The sequence below is a fragment of the Salmo salar genome, chromosome ssa10, assembly GCF_905237065.1.
Source record: "Salmo salar chromosome ssa10, Ssal_v3.1, whole genome shotgun sequence".
NCBI lineage: Eukaryota > Metazoa > Chordata > Actinopteri > Salmoniformes > Salmonidae > Salmo > Salmo salar.
The window spans coordinates 21229284-21246432 of NC_059451.1; the positions used below are offsets into that span (position 1 = coordinate 21229284).

General features: G+C 43.1%; 1 protein-coding gene across 1 annotated transcript in view; it reads left to right on the forward strand.

Moving 5' to 3' along the window:
- The window catches only part of LOC106613753 (fibroblast growth factor 10), a 47230-nt gene that overhangs the window by 26177 nt on the left and 3904 nt on the right, over positions 1 to 17149 (forward strand). Inside the window, exon 2 of the mRNA XM_014216329.2 lies at positions 16485 to 16588. Within this exon, the coding sequence (XP_014071804.1) occupies positions 16485 to 16588 (104 nt within the window). The remainder of the gene's footprint in view (positions 1 to 16484; positions 16589 to 17149) is intronic.

The following is a 17149-nucleotide window of genomic DNA, read 5'->3' on the forward strand; positions in this document are numbered from 1 at the left end:
TATCTATCCTACCCTGCCTTTCTAAGGTCTTCGAAAGCCAAGTCAACAAACAGATTACCGACCATTTCGAATCCCACCGCACCTTCTCCGCTATGCAATCTGGTTTCAGAGCTGGTCATGGGTGCACCTCAGCCACGCTCAAGGTCCTAAACGAGATCTTAACCGCCATCGATAAGAAACAATACTGTGCAGCCGTATTCATTGACCTGGCCAAGGCTTTCGACTCTGTCAATCACCACATCCTCATCGGCAGACTCAATAGTCTTGGTTTCTCAAATGATTGCCTCGCCTGGTTCACCAACTACTTCTCTGATAGAGTTCAGTGTGTCAAATCGGAGGGCCTGTTGTCCGGACCTCTGGCAGTCTCTATGGGGGTGCCACAGGGTTCAATTCTTGGGCCGACTCTCTTCTCTGTATACATCAATGATGTCGCTCTTGCTGCTGGTGAGTCTCTGATCCACCTCTACGCGACGACACCATTCTGTATACTTCTGGCCCTTCTGTGGACACTGTGTTAACAACCCTCCAGACGAGCTTCAATGCCATACAACTCTCCTTCCGTGGCCTCCAACTGCTCTTAAATACAAGTAAAACTAAATGCACGCTCTTCAACCGATCGCTGCCCGCACCTGCCCGCCCGTCCAGCATCACTACTCTGGACGGTTCTGACTTAGAATATGTGGACAACTACAAATACCTAGGTGTCTGGTTAGACTGTAAACTCTCCTTCCAGACTCACATCAAACATCTCCAATCCAAAGTTAAATCTAGAATTGGCTTCCTATTTCGCAACAAAGCATCCTTCGCTCATGCTGCCAAACATACCCTCGTAAAACTGACCATCCTACCGATCCTCGACTTCGGCGATGTCATTTACAAAATAGCCTCCAATACCCTACTCAATAAACTGGATGCAGTCTATCACAGTGCCATCCGTTTTGTCACCAAAGCCCCATATACTACCCACCACTGCGACCTGTACGCTCTCGTTGGCTGGCCCTCGCTTCATACTCGTCGCCAAACCCACTGGCTCCAGGTCATCTACAAGACCCTGCTAGGTAAAGCCCCCCCTTATCTCAGCTCGCAGGTCACCATAGCAGCACACACCTGTAGCATGCGCTCCAGCAGGTATATCTCACTGGTCACCCCCAAAGCCAATTCCTCCTTCGGCCGCCTCTCCTTCCAGTTCTCTGCTGCCAATGACTGGAACGAACTACAAAAATCTCTGAAACTGGAAACACATATCCCCCTCACTAGTTTTAAGCACCAGCTGTCAGAGCAGCTCACAGATTACTGCACCTCTACAAAGCCCATCTATAATTTAGCCCAAACAACTACCTCTTCCCCTACTGTATTTATTTATTTATTTTGCTCCTTTGCACCCCATTATTTCTATTTCTACTTTGCACTTTCTTCCACTGCAAATCTACCATTCCAGGGTTTTACTTGCTATATTGTATGTACTTCGCCACCATGGCCTTTTTTTGCCTTTACCTCCCTTGTCTCACCTCATTTGCTCACATTGTATATAGACTTATTTTTCTACTGTATTATTGACTGTATGTTTGTTTTACTCCATGTGTAACTCTGTGTTGTTGTATGTGTCAAACTGCTTTGCTTTATCTTGGCCAGGTTGCAATTGTAAATGAGAACTTGTTCTCAACTCGCTTACCTGGTTAAATAAAGGTGAAAAAAAATATATATATATATTCAAATAGTCCGGGCAGCCATTTGATTAGATGTCAGCAGTCTTATGGCTTGGGGGTAGAAGCTGTTTAGAAGCCTATTGGACCTAGACTCCGGTACCGCTTGCCATGCGGTAGAAGAGAGAACAGTCTATGACTAGGGTGGCTGGAGTCTTTGACAATTTTTAGGGCCTACCTCTGACACCGCCTGGTATAGAGGTCCTGGATGGTAGGAAGCTTGGCCCCAGTGATGTACTGGGCCGTTCGCACTACCCTCTGTAGTGCTTTGCGGTCGGAGGCCGAGCAGTTGCCATACCAGGCAGTGATGCAACCAGTCAGGATGCTCTCGATTGTGCAGCTGTAGAACGTTTTGAGGATCTGAGGACCCATGCCAAATCTTTTCAGACTCCTGAGGGGGAATAGGTTTTGTCGTGCCCTCTTCACGACTGTCTTGGTGTGCTTGTTAGTTTGTTGGTCATGTGGACACCAAGGAACTTGAAGCTCTCAATCTGCTCAACTGCAGCCCCATCGATGAGAATGGGGGCGTGCTCGGTCCTCCTCTTCCTGTAGTCCACAATCATCTCCTTTGTCTTGATCACATTGAGGGAGAGGTTGTTGTCCTGGCACCACACGGCCAGGTCTCTGACCTCCTCCCTATATGCTGTCTCATCGTAGTTGGTGATCAGGCCTACCACTGTTGTGTCATCAGCAAACTTGATGATGGTGTTGGAGTCGTGCTTGGCCATGCAGTCATGAGTGAACAGGGAGTACAGGAGGGGACTGAGCACGCAACCCTGAGGGGCCCCGTGTTGAAGATCGGCGTGGCGGATGTGTTGTTACCTACTCTGACCACATTATCGATCACGTTACTGTAGCTTACACATGAAGTCATCATCAGGCAGGGTGTTGTATAGATAGGCTATACACATTATTGTCCACTGTACTGCACACATGCATGTCATCAGCAGATAGGGTATTGTATAGATACTCACATTGTATAAAAACACCATGCAGGACACATGTAAGTCCTCAGACAGACAGGGGGTTTTAGCATGTGTGTGGTAGTGGAGTTGTGTGTCGTAGCATATGTTCCAGACTGTATTGTTTTATCCTGCTGAATTAGCTGTGGTTATGGTTATAAAAAAATATCCAACCGTTTTATAAAAACAACATCCATTACTTTGAGGAATGATCACAACCGGCCAGAAATGACAGAGTTAAATTAGCCATGAGTATCTTTATTACTTGTTAGAATCACTGGAAGCCAAGAGTCCCAGACAGTCTTACCTCATTTGAAGACAGAGTAGAACCAAAAAGCACAGGCCCAAAGGCTGGAAACTTTTCACTTTGGCTACTTTTGCTGCATTGAATGTCTCCAACATGTTGCAGACCTGAGATGTTCAGGTAATGTTATTGCTGAGACTGAGATTTCATGAAGTTGGTGTGGGCTTTTTTCTGATTACGTAGCTTTCATCTCATCTAAGTCTGGATCCGAAGTTTGTCTGGGTCTGGAAATGAACGGTTATAAAGTAATATTTTGTTGTTTTAATCTATTTACTAAGAAAAGCAGTCAGCGATTAGAGGCAAAACTTTATTGTATGTGTGTACTGCTTAATAAACACTGTGTGTGTGTGTGTGTGTGTGTGTGTGTGTGTGTGTGTGTGTGTGTGTGTGTGTGTGTGTGTGTGTGTGTGTGTGTGTGTGTGTGTGTGTGTGTGTGTGTGTGTGTGTGTGTGTGTGTGTGTGTGTGTGTGCTTGAGGGAGCCACTCAGCTCTGCTCCGAGGAGATATGTCTCATAGCTGTTTGGGTGGGATGAATAAATCATATTTGTCTTGTGAGATTTAATAGGTATGAGGCATGTCCGGAGACACAGGCCACTGCCCTGACGCTGAGCTGTGAGCTCCCCAGCTGCAATATGGAGCCGCAGCTCTGGAGCACTGCTCTGGGGTGGCACTCACAGGGCCGTTAAAGAGACTGTAAATGTCCAGCACCAGTCAGTCCTGTAAACAGGTGAGGGCATCACACCATATGTATTTGAGCATAAAACTGGCATTACCTTTTGACAGCCATATTAGTTATGGAGCGTGCCGTTATAAAAACAAAACACTGGTGTAAAAACCAAAGGTCACAAATCCCCCATCATACAATGTGGCTCACTTTCTACCTGAAGCCGGTGTGAATAGAGGCTTTAAATTAAACCAATATCCCTGAAGATAATGACATGATTATTCACCAGTCAAATGAAAAGTGAATGTGATGTGACGATACTCAAAAGCATGTTTCACCTCTGAAGGTTGAAATATTAAGTCTTTTTTTGGTATGTTTCTTAGTTTCTCCTAGTATTGGAATTGGTTATGGTGCGTTGATTTGGCATGAACATCTTCAGGGCTAGATATCCAATTCTATCCTCTCTCTCTGATGAACAAACCATTTGAGCCCTCCGGGATTGGAAATAGTGCTTAGAGAATTCTCCCCTAATTGGCTAATCAAGGTCTCTCATGCCTCTAAATTTGTTTCAGAGGGCGATATTTCAGCAGGGGTGCTCTCTCTTCCAGCTGTAATTCTCAATCACCCACCCGGTCGGTCATGGTACGGGGCTCTATGGGGATTTCTCTCCCTGCCCTTCCCTGTACCTCTCCCCTGCCTGGCCTTTGTCCTCTGGTTTCAGCGAGTAAACGCTGAGATTGAGCCTGATCAATGCTGCTTCCTGTCTGTCCCTGACCTCCCCCTTAGACACAGGTTAATGGGAAAGACATGTGGCCACAAGCACCATGCAGCACCCTGACCTCTCCCTTAGACACAGGTTAATGGGAAAGACATGTGGCCGCAAGCACCATGCAGCACCCTGACCCAAACAAGCCCTGCTGCCTGCTCCCTCCCTGCTCTAACATAAAATGCCTGTCTTTGCTTTCATGTCATGATGTAACAGGGCCAATCAGGCACATGCACAACATAAAGTCTACCTAAATCTACCCCTCTCTGTTTTCCCAGAGATCAAAGCTGTTTGAAAGCTGAAAGCTGAGTGGCTAATGTTTAAATTAGGATGTCAGAGTCACAGCATACCATTATACTGTGGACATACTGTATATCACTGAGACAAGTGCGACCGGGCTTCACGAAAGTACCAAGTGTCGTGTATTAATATACAGTGTAAGATTTAAAGCTGTTTAATAATATATATCTGCTGTCTTTTCCCTTAGTGGACTGTGAGTTCATGTACCCTGACTCAAGTTTAGCCAGTCCCTTCTAGCCTCCCACCAGACTGTGTCTCCTGTAGGGATCCTTTTTGTCCCAACACTGTCACTGGTAGTTAAAGGAAGATCAGGTTTCATTCAGTCACTCATTAAAAAACATGTATCAATGAAGCATTTGCACATGATAGAATTATCAAGCTTCCAGTAAATTCTGCTAATATAGCCGAAAGCACTGGGTCCCTGACAGGACGTTCACCATCTATTAGCCAGCTATCGCTAGAAACTAATGGGCCGCCCAATCTAGTGGTAACACTGTCAAGACTAATACCACAGCCATCCAATAGCCATTCTCCATACTATACATGTCATTTATACAATTCCCATTATGTTATGTACTTCTGTTATGTACCAATGCAATGCTATAGGGCACGTTTATCAATCATATTTTAAAAGCAAAGCTACCTGTTCAGTTGGAATGAACCAAAAGCCTTGACATTATGGGGGGTGTATTATCTGGTATTTCGACCAGGAAATAAATTCAACAATGTACAATATTTTAAAAAACGGTTATGATCCACTCTTTTTTGTGTGTGAATATTTTGTGGATCTCACATTCCAGATCTCTGTCTACATACCTTGGAGACCCACTGTTGGGTGAACTCTTGTTGCCTCCGTTAACTCTATGCCTTCAGAGCTGTGTTGAGAGAGAGCGATGAACCTGCCAGTGACATGCTTCTGGCCTTGATCTGTCCCAACAGCGTCAGGCTGCTCTAAACCGCATGGTGATGTGGCTCGGCATTATGCTACCAGGCTGTCAGCTTGGACAGGGACTGAAACCAGTTAGATGAGGATGTTTGTTATTGAATGGCCTACTAACTGATGGCCAGGTCAGCTGCATGTGTTAGGGTTCTTAGGGTGTTATTTTCTTCTTATTATTTTCTCATTCTTTGACTTTATCTTATTTAGACCAACAAGTATTAAAGCCTATGCAATTGGTAAGAGACGTCCCTTTCAAATGTTGGCCATGAAAGTAGTACTGCGTTTGCTCTGCCCTACAGTATCTTATCTACAGGTCAAGGAGAAAGTTGTGTGTAAACAGAGTTTCCGCAATTATTGTAGTTCTAGAAGAGAGTGTCCATAGAAATGTGCAGGTGAAAGTAGTTATGAGAGGCAGAGCAGGACAGACTGATAGCACTCTCTCCCCTCACCAGCCTTTACATTTACTTTTTTTTGTTTTTACATTTTAGTCATTTAGCAGACGCTCTTATCCAGAGCGGCTCACAGTAGTGAATGCATACATTTCATACATTTCATAAATGTTTTCTCCGTACTGGTCCCCCGTGGGAATCGAACCCACAAACCTGGCGTTGCAAACACCATGCTCTACCAACTGAGCCACACGGGACCAAACACAGACAAGCGACAAGGTAGAAGCCATTGGTGTGAATCTAAGCTCTCCTTTCTCTTCCTTTGTTCCCCTCCATTGCATTTCGAGCAACACATAAAAGATGGGGGTCTCAAGATGTCTAAAAATCACTAGATGACGTGAAAATGTCAAGAGGGTCCATTGTCCTATTCTCCTTCCTACCTGTCACAGACAATAATAGTTGAAGCAAATATTAATGATTTTCCTTATCCTCCATTTTTTTCCTAATGTAAAACTCTAATATCTGTAGCAGAGATCTACAGATGATCATATTCTGCGAATTCATTAAAAACGTGTGACCTAAGTTGAGATAAAAGTAAAAACTGTATGCTTAATACCAGAGTAATTCTACATAAAGAGTTTACTGCCGGGGATCACTTGGAATGATTTCGATCTACCAACTAAATTCTTGTTCCCATGATAATCTTTCAAGGTGTTTAAAGTAAGGGATGCTGGCTATGTCCCCTCCTTCCTTAACCATTCAGAGAGGCAGAGGCAGACACACACACACACACACACACACACACACACACACACACACACACACACACACACACACACACACACACACACACACACACACACACACACACACACACACACACACACACACACAGGCCTTTGCTTGGACCCAGTCCCCAGCCCTCTGAGGGGGTCAGCTCAGATCAAAGGTGCTGGTCACAGCCATTAGGCCCAGCAGCGAAGACCCAACATGAAAAGCTTGTGTTTTGAAAAGGAGGGCAGAGAAAAAAAAACAGGGCCCTCTCCATTTAAAAGGCAAGCTAACTGTGAAATAATTGAAAAGGTATGTCAATCAAGAGCAGGCGCCCAGCAGGAGCGCCCAGATTCCCAGGCTCTCTCCTGGTCGAGCACCGGGCCATGGAGGGCTGCTGAAGGGGGCAACCCAAGAAATTAAAGACCCAAAAAGAAGGTCTTTCACTCGACTCTGCTCCTTCCTTATCCCCTGCTTTTTAATTGTGATGGGAGGGAAAGTCCCGACCCCCACCCCCCCAAGTCCAACAAAAAGCTTAGTCATTAATAAGATCTTGTCTCCCCTCCACCTCTCAGGTACTGTAACTAACAAAGACTTATTGGGGGACGGAGGGGCAAATTGGAGTCGACATAGTTTTATGACCTCCCCCCCTTCTTATTACCAGCACCTACACCCTGTACCTACTCCCTCCTCCTCCCATTGCATGAGTCTGACAAAAGGAACCCCGTGAGAGTGTCTCTCGCTTCCCTTACTGCGTTTTTTTTTTACGTCAGAAAAGGCTGAATGATCTGACGAGGGGCTCACTTCCACAAAAGGGGGAAAGAATGGAAAGAGAAAGAGTAAAAGAAGACTGGGAAAAAGGCTTCTTCTATGCTTTAAAAAAAATGGTCAGTCCACACTTGACTAGTCCTGTATAGGGTAGGACTTGCTAGTAATAGCAGCTTCGGATTACTGACAGCTCTGGCCAAAACATGTCAAAGGTTAGCAGATTCTGCCAAGGGCAAGAAGTAAGCAAAAAGTACCTTCCTAATCAATATTAACAGCATGATTACAAATAGCTTCATTTTCTTTAATCATTTCTTATTTTATTGCATGTCCACATGCAACAATTGGTTAATATTGCATTGAAAAAAGCAGAAACACTCATTGCGTAATATGACACACATATTGTCACACATTACATGCGGGTCTACTGTAAGGGGAGTACTCATGGTCATTAGCTTCATAAGAACAAATTAGGTCAATAAAGCCACACATTTGAGTAAGTCAGAAGTCTTAGCTGTAGTTGTTGCAGCTAGCCCAATATTAGTGACCTTGGGAATATAACATGTAAATTTAGAATAGGTGGTTAGCTCTGCCGCCAGCTTTGAACACAATGGCCTGACTTTTCAAAGGTGACTAAGAGTTACAGTATGGATCTACGTGACCTTTATGGATGTCTGGTCAAGTGTCCAGAGACCAAGCGCTTTCTCTAAGCAATGCCAAATCCACATCTTATGTCCTTAGTTGTTGGTTCTCCTGGCAGCTACACTGCCATGTATGGATGAAATAACAAGTAATGAGAAGAAAAGGGAATGGTGAAACCGATTTGAGCATGGGTGTCGATGGAAGTCTTTTTCTCTCTGATATTGAAACAACCGCCCGTACAAAACTATTCTCACACGTGAGATATCCACGTGCCTGCATTTGATTCTTCAGGGGAAAAGTCATTTTAACCACTCCGTGCCTTCAGTACATACTGTAGTCTACATATCAGAGTGAGGAATATGGTAGCACCTACTGTGCCTGGAGCTCAGAGCAGCAAATGATGGCAATTAGAGGCAGCAGTACTTTCAGGCACCAGCGGTTTTCATTGGACTGGACAAGTCCCCATAAACCCACGGTGAGCTCCAATCACCAGCCGACCTGGGCCTATTAGTTTATGAGTCGCTTGCACGCTCCCTGCCACCAAAACGCCCAGTGTTTGTAAACACAGCTCGTAAAGGGGACGTTGCCATCAAAGTGCTAACGTGCCCTTAAAGGCTCTGGGCTGGCCTCACCACTGCAACTGTGTGAAAAATGGGTCTCCATGTCCGCACACACGTCAGAGAAGAAAGACTGAACAGGCCCTGTATTTATTTACCCTCTCTGTCTCTCTCTGTGTGTATCTGATGTGAATGACTTAACCTGGTAAGCATGGATACTGGTGTTAGCAGCTGGGAGTCTGTGTATCACTCCATGCTGACAGGAAAGACAGGAAGAAAGGAGATGTTGACACTGTCTTTGGCTATCTTATTTAGTGAGGGGTTGGTTTCACAATGTCACTTAAAGGGATAGTTCACCCAAATTACATCTCGGTTTCCCTACACTTTAAGCAGTCTATTGACAAGGTATGACAGCAGTCCATGCTTTGGTTTAGTTTCCCTAGCAAATCCCATTCAAGTCATGGGACGATATTAGCATTTTTAGCTCATCATGTTCAAATCATCTATACACTGCCTTCAGAAAGTATTCACACCTCTTTACTTTTTCCACAATTTGTTGCGTTAAAGACTGAATGTAAAATGTATAACATTTTTTTTTTTTTGTCACTGGCCTACACACAATACCCCATAATGTCAAAGTGGAATTCGTCTTGCAAAGAATGGCAACTATTGGAAGTTGGGGGTAAAAAGCAGACATTGAAGATCCCTTTGACCATGGTGAAGTTATTAATTACACTTTGGATGCTATATCAATACACCCAGTTACTACAACAATACAGGCGTCCTTCCTAATCCAGTTGCCGGAAAGGAAGGAAACTGCTCAGGGATTTCACCATGAAACCAATTCTGATTTTAAAACAGTTACAGAGTTTAATGGCTGTGATAGGAGAAAACTGAGGATGGATCAACAACATTGTAGTTACTTTACTTCATAATACTAACATAAATGACAGAGTGAAAAGCCTGTACATAATAAAAATGTTCCAAAACATGCATCCTGTTTACAACAAGGCACTAAAGTAATATTGCAAAAAATGTGTCAAAGCATTTCACTTTTTGTCCTAAATACAAGGTGCTATGTTTGGCACTAAATCCGATTAAACACATTACTGAGTACCACTGTCCATATTTTCAAGCATATTGCTGGCTGCATCATGTTATGGGTATGTTTGTAACCATTAAGGACTGGGGAGTCTTACAGGATAAAAAATAAACGGAATGGAGCTAAGCACAGGTAAAATCCGAGAGGAAAATCTTGTTCAACCTGATTTCCACCAGACACTGGAAAGCAGGTTGGGTTCACCTTTCAGCAGGACAATAACATAAAACACAATGCCAAATCTACACTGGAGTTGCTTACCAATAAGACAGTGAATGTTCCTGAGTGGCTGAGTTACAGTTTTGACTTAAATCTACTTGGAAATCTATGGCAAGACTTGAAAATGCTTGTCTAACAATGATCAACAACCAATTTGACAGAGCTTTAATATTTTTTTAAAGAATAACAGGCAACTATTATACAATCCAGGTGTGCAAAGCTCTTAGAGACTTAACCAGAAAGACTCACAGCTGTAATCACTGCCAAAGGTGATTCTAATTTTTGAGTACTTATGTAAATTAGATATTTCTGTATTTCATTTTCAATACTTGTAAAAATGTATAAAAAATGTTTTTCACTTTGTCATTATGGGGTATTGTGTGTAGATGGGTGAATTCAAGCTGTAACACAACAAAATGTGGAATAAGTCAAGGGCTATGAATACTTTCTGAAGGCACTGTAAGTAACTTTGTTGAGCTTCACAATCAATAGCGGGGGCTCTATTTTAACAAACCTCACAATGGTAAATCTCAGGGGTCTATTTTAACAAACCTCACAATGGTAAATCTCAGGGTTCTATTTTAACAAACCTGACAATGGTAAATCTCAGGGCTCTATTTTAACAAACCTCACAATGGTAAATCTCAGGGCTCTTTTTAACAAACCTCACAATGGTAAATCTCAGCGCTCTATTTTAACAAACCTCACAATGGTAAATCTCAGGGCTCTATTTTAACAAACCTCACAATGGTAAATCTCAGGGCTCTATTTTAACAAACCTCACAATGGTAAATCTCAGCGCTCTATTTTAACAAACCTCACAATGGTAAATCTCAGTGCTCTATTTTAACAAACTCACAATGGTAAATCTCAGTGCTCTATTTTAACAAACCTCACAATGGTAAATCTCAGGGCTCTATTTTAACAAACCTCACAATGGTAAATCTCAGCGCTCTATTTTAACAAACCTCACAATGGTAAATCTCAGGGCTCTATTTTAACAAACCTGACAAAGGTAAATCTCAGGGCTCTATTTTAACAAACTCACAATGGTAAATCTCAGGGCTCTATTTTAACAAACCTCACAATGGTAAATCTCAGGGCTCTATTTTAACAAACCTCACAATGGTAAATCTCAGGGCTCTATTTTAACAAACCTCACAATGGTAAATTTCAGCGCAGGTGGTGGCACTATAGGTTCAGGGGTGTGTCGGAAATATTTTAGCTATTTTCATTATCACAATTATCGGGCACTTGCTGGCTTTGTAGCAAAAGGGCTGTATTTTGATGAATAAACAAGTTGTGGGTGTGTTGAGGAAGTTGTGTATTTATGGTATTTATGTATTGCCTTGGAATCAACTCTAATTGCAATGTTAGTCCGTTATAGTTTATTAAATGGCTTACAGAAATGAAATAACAAAATATAGACTTATCATTGCTAAATATGTTAAATTGAATCCATTTACAGTCCACATTGTTCTAATTAATTGCATGGCTTCAATAGCATTCACAGGGGCTAGGCCAACGATAAATTGCATTATGGCTGAGCATGGACATGCCAAACATTGTCAATAAGCAAGATTAAAATCACTATTGATAAGGCCTAAAAAGAGAATGAATAATTCGAATGAAATTCTAAACAGTGCACGTCAGAGCAAAAACCAAGCCATGAGGTCAAAGGAATTGTACGTAGAGCTCGAGACAGGATTGTGTCGAGGAACATATCTGGGGAAGGGTAACAAAAAATGTTTGCAGCATTGAATGTCCCCAAGAACACAGTGGCCTCCATCATTCTTAAAAGGAAGACGTTTGGAACCACCAAGACTCTTCCTAGAGCTGGCCGCCTGGCCAAACTGAGCAATCGGGGGAGAAGGGCCTTGGTCATGGAGGTAACCAAGAACCCAACAGTCACTCTGACAAAGCTCTAGAGTTCCTCTGTGGAGATGGGAGAATCTTTCAGAAGGACAACCATCTCTGCAGCACTCCACCAATCAGGCATTTATGGTAGAGTGGCCAGACGGAAGCCACTCCTCAGTAAAAGGCACATGACAGCCCGCTTGGAGTTTGGCAAAAGGCACAAAAAGACTTTGGAGTTTGGCAAAAGGCACAAACAAGACCCTCTGGTCTGATGAAACCAAGATTGAACTCTTTGGCCTGAATGCCAAGCGTCACGTCTGGAGCAAACCTGGCACCATCCCTACGGTGAATCATGGTGGTGGCAGCATCATGCTGTGTGGATGTTTTTTAGCGGCAGGGACTGGGAGACTAGTCAGGATCGAGGCAAAGATAAACGGAGCAAAGTACAGACAGATCCTTCGGGACAAGTCTCTGAATGTCCCTGAGTGGCCTAGCCAGATCCCGGACTTGAACCCGATCGAACATCTCTGGAGAGACCTACAAATAGCTGTGCAGTAATGCTCCCCATCCAACCTGACAAAGCTTGAGAGGATCTGCAGAGAAGAATGGGAGAAACTCCCCAAATACAGGTGTCAAGTTTGTAGCGTCATACCCAAGAAGACTCATTGCTGTAATCGCTGCCAAAGGTGTTTCAACAAACTACTGAGTAAAGGGTCTGAATACTTACGGAAATGTAATATTTCTGTTTTTTATTTAGAATAAATTAGCAAACATTTCTAAAAACCTGTTTTTGCTTTGTCATTATAAGGTATTGTGTGTAGATTGTTGATGGGAAAAAAACAATTTAAGAAATTTTTGAATAAAGCTGTAACTTAACAAAATGTGGAAAAAGTCAAGGGGTCTGAATAATTTACGTAGGCACTGTATAATATTAAACCAACGCAGACTATGGAGGGTTTTACGCACATCCAAACTTTTCACATGAACTGGATAAAGATCCAATATAAAAAGAAACGGAGAATGTCCATTATATCGTTATACTGCTCCCAAGTAGGCCTATGTTTTCTGATCATAATCGGAACCATTTTACAGATCCGATCGCATTCACACATCTCCAGAAGTTGCATTGCAAGCGCATATGTTGTCCCCAAAAAAATCAGGAAGGGGAATCATTCTACTAAGTTTGGATGTAATACAATTAAATGGAAAACAAGCCATTTTTATAAGTTACAGATAACTCTAAATACGAGTTTCAACGGTATTCACAGAGGTTCTCATCTCTCGTTTCATGATGGGCATGAGCAGGTAGCCTACATCGTGGAGGGGGTTTTACGCACGTTTACAAAAGGGACCTGCATGGCTAAAATAATGTGGGCCTGCCTACAATGCATAGATAAAAAATAAATGTCAGTGTTATGTATTGTACGACGCGCTGTTCGTCGTACTGTAAGTTGTTATGGTTAACGACAGTGTGCTGCTTGACGGATGAATGGGTTGTCAGGATGAGTGGCACATGTCATTAAACGAGAGTGATGTGCAATGTGAAACTGTGCGGATGTGTGTTCTTTGACAGCTTTCTTTTTTACTTCTCTCAAACTTGATATTTTAATAAAGTTTTGGTGATGAAGATTTATTTCCAAGCGGTCTCAGGAGCCAAACCCTTTGTCGAGTCTTGACTACTTCACGATTGCATTGGGCATATATATTTTTTAAAGCCTTCATTGAGGCTATGCTTGGTTTTTAATCCAATAAAACGAAATGGGAAAAAACATTCGTTTCTAAATACGAAGTATACAGGCACCAAAAGCACATTAGGCTACTCTTGTTCCATGCGCATATGGGCAGTGTGCGTCACGGCTGGATAGGCTGCGTTTCCACTGTCAAAATTCATGCCAAACCTACTGCGTTACCGCTAAAATCAGCTTTTGGCTGCAAACTGAAAACGAACGTGCGTTTGACACTAGAGCGGCCACCAGCCGAAAATAGATGCCTGGAGGTGCGTAAAGATGGCGGCCCCCATGCGCTTACCGCTGTATTGTACATTGTTCTTCGTTACTCTTTTTTTGTATGGTCATTAGCAGGGTATACATGACCCCAACATTAGCTTCAAGACGCTGGCATTTTGAAAAAACTGAAACAGTACTGTAGACTGTACTGATTTATTGGCACATTAAACCATGTCGCGCACCGTAGTTAAAACAATGACATCTAAATTCTGTCATCTTCATGCACGTTCACCATTATGGATACTGTACTTTTGATTTGGACATGATGCGCGAAAAATGCTAATATTGGTACAAATGCTTAAATGCTTAACATAAGCATGTGAAAACTAAACCAAAGCACAAATCACTGTCATACCTTGTCCATAGACTGCTTACAGGGTAAGGAAACCAATGTGTCATTTTGTAATGTGGTTTAACTATCCCAATATGTGGGATGATAAGGATTTTCCCTGAATAAGGATTTCCCCTGTCCCTAAGACCATTACCCCTTTCTGCTATTACCATACAATACCGTTGTATGATCTATCCAGATACAGGCAGGTGGAACTAGAAAATCCAGTACAGCAGTTTGAATTCTGATCTGAGATTGATTATTTAATCCCCAAACATATTAAGTCAACCGTTGCTGCCAAGTACACATTTTTCCTAATTTCTATCCAAACAAAGTCTGGATTTACATAAATAAATGGGGGAAAGATGGCAGTGGCAGGAGAGTAGCACCTGCTCAGGCCCCTGGGGAGGGCGTTTATTTTTCATCGCTGGATGGGTTTAACCAGGAACCCTGCTCGGAAACTCACTCGCTGCCCCCTTCAGCACATGTTGTTCTGCATGAGCAACACTGCACCTCTGGTCTGGGCGCTTTGCGAGTTTACAGCTCCTGCTTCATTTCCTACTGGCATGGGGTCCACATCTCCTTCAGCACCTTGATGTGTTACAGTGTTTACAGGCCCTGTCCAAAGGCAACAGGCCATTTATTAGCCTTGTTTCCTTTTTCAGCAACATCCAGAGGTGCCCATAGGAGGAGAAAAAACCTGTCATGTTTCTCAACATGTTTTTCTCCTCTAAACTGGGTTTCCATGGCTGGTGGTGTCTGTTGGGAGGGATGTGTGCTCAGATCAGATAGCAGGCCACATCAGGGTACCTTTGAAGGTGAGACTGTCCAAATAAAGCCAGCAGGAGTTATCCAACGGAAATGCATATCCAGCAATTAGGTTCTATTCAGGCCCCCACGGTAAGACCCTTAGGTAATTTCCAAAATATTTTTGTCTATCGTCATGACAATGTCTAAGGGGCTTTTGTGTAGACTAAAACCAGATTAAGACCAAGCTACATGGGACTTGTTTGCAATCAGTGCCCAGAGGAAACAATTAGCCTGCAGCACTGCCAGGTCTTTCATGGTAAAAGTGGGTAAGAGGTTGGTGTAAGTGGCCATCAGACGCTGCTTTGTGTCTCCCTGGTAAACAACACCAGGTATCATCCAGGTGGAGTGTCAGTGTCAGGTCTGGGATGATGGCACTCCTTCCCTGTGCAGGCTGGGACCCAGCCCTTAATGCCCTTTGTGCTGTATGCTGCAGTCAGTCTACTGAGATGGTGTATACTGAGTGTACAAAACATTAGGAACACCTGCTCTTTCCATGACATAGATTGACCAGGTGAATCCAGGTGAAAGCTGTGATCCCTTATTGATGTCACTTTTAAAATCCACTTCAATCAGTGTAGATGAAAGGGAGGAGACAGGTCAAAGAAGGATTTTTAAGCCTTGAGACAATTGAGACATGGATTGTGTATGTGTGCCATTCAGAGGGTGAATGGGCAAGACAAAAGTTTGAAGTGCCTTTGAACGAGGTATGGTAGTAGGCATACCGGTTTGAGTGTGTCAAGAACTGCAACGCTGCTGGGTTTTTCATGATCAACAGTTTCTGTATCAGCCAACTTGACACAACTGTGGGAAGCATCGAAGTCAACATGGGCCAGCATCCCTGTGGAACTCTTTCGACACCTTGTAGAGTCCATGTCCCGACAAATCTTCTGAAGGCAAAAGGGGGTGCAACTCAATATTAGGAAGGTGTTCTTAATGTTTTGTACACTCAGTGTAGCTACATCAGGCCATGGTCGGATGCACACCAGTGACCTCGGGAAAAGGTTTTTGAATGGCACATTTTTCTTTTTAAACTTGAAAACAATGTTGTCTTAAGAGTAAATTGATATTTTCCTCTTGAATATTGTTTTTGATATGTGTTTGAAATGACGGATTTGAATCATATCACTGTATTTCTGTATGACATACACAGCTTATTTTCAAATGTATTTATTTCTCTGCAGTCAAGTCATTCTCAGGGAGCCAATTGTTGAGGAACTGCATCGTAGATGATGTCTCTTCACAAAGGGAATCATTTAAATGGACCATTGTGCATATTTTTCTCTCTTGGGAAAAGAATTCTCCCCAGAGCATATGGCCGTCTGGTTTCCTAATCGGTAATGAATGGCTTTTGATGGGGAAACTCCCCTGTTCTAACAGACTCCTGTTCCTTCTTTTTCAGGCCTAATGGAAATCCGATCTGTCAGTGTGGGAGTCGTCGCCATCAAATCTGTCAGCACCGGGCTGTACTTAGCAATGTCCAAAAAAGGCACACTCTTTGGATCGGTAGGTACACCTTGCAACATTGTTTCACAAGACACCCTGGGGGGCCAGGTTCTAGCTAGGGGACCCTGATGGTTCCTACAAACACGGATCATTCCATTCAAGTGAGTCTTCGAGGTATCCACTAGGAAAATCCATAGCAGGCCAGAGTTGCAGTATCAATCATGGCTATACACCTGGGCCAAGCCTGATGATAGCTACAGGTGATGCTCACATGCATGACTTGAAGAGAGGCTTGTTCCACTGTCAAAATAGATGGCCATGAAAAGGAAGCTGAACTGAGATGACAAAATAGGCAGATGTGAAGGTCTAGAGTGCCGTCTGCCCGCAGTTGTGCTCACACACAGCCAGCTCTTTCTTTCTTTCTTTCTCTTTCTTTCTTTCTTTCTTTCTTTCTTTCTTTCTTTCTTTCTTTCTTTCTTTCCCTCGCTCTCTTTCTCTCTCTCTCTCTCTGTTATGTAATGAGGCTGCCTATGGGGTGGTGTCTAAGGGCGCTATTCAATCTGTATCGCGGAAGTTCAGCGTTACAGTGTGATTGAAATTTAAAGGCTATATTTCTGCGTT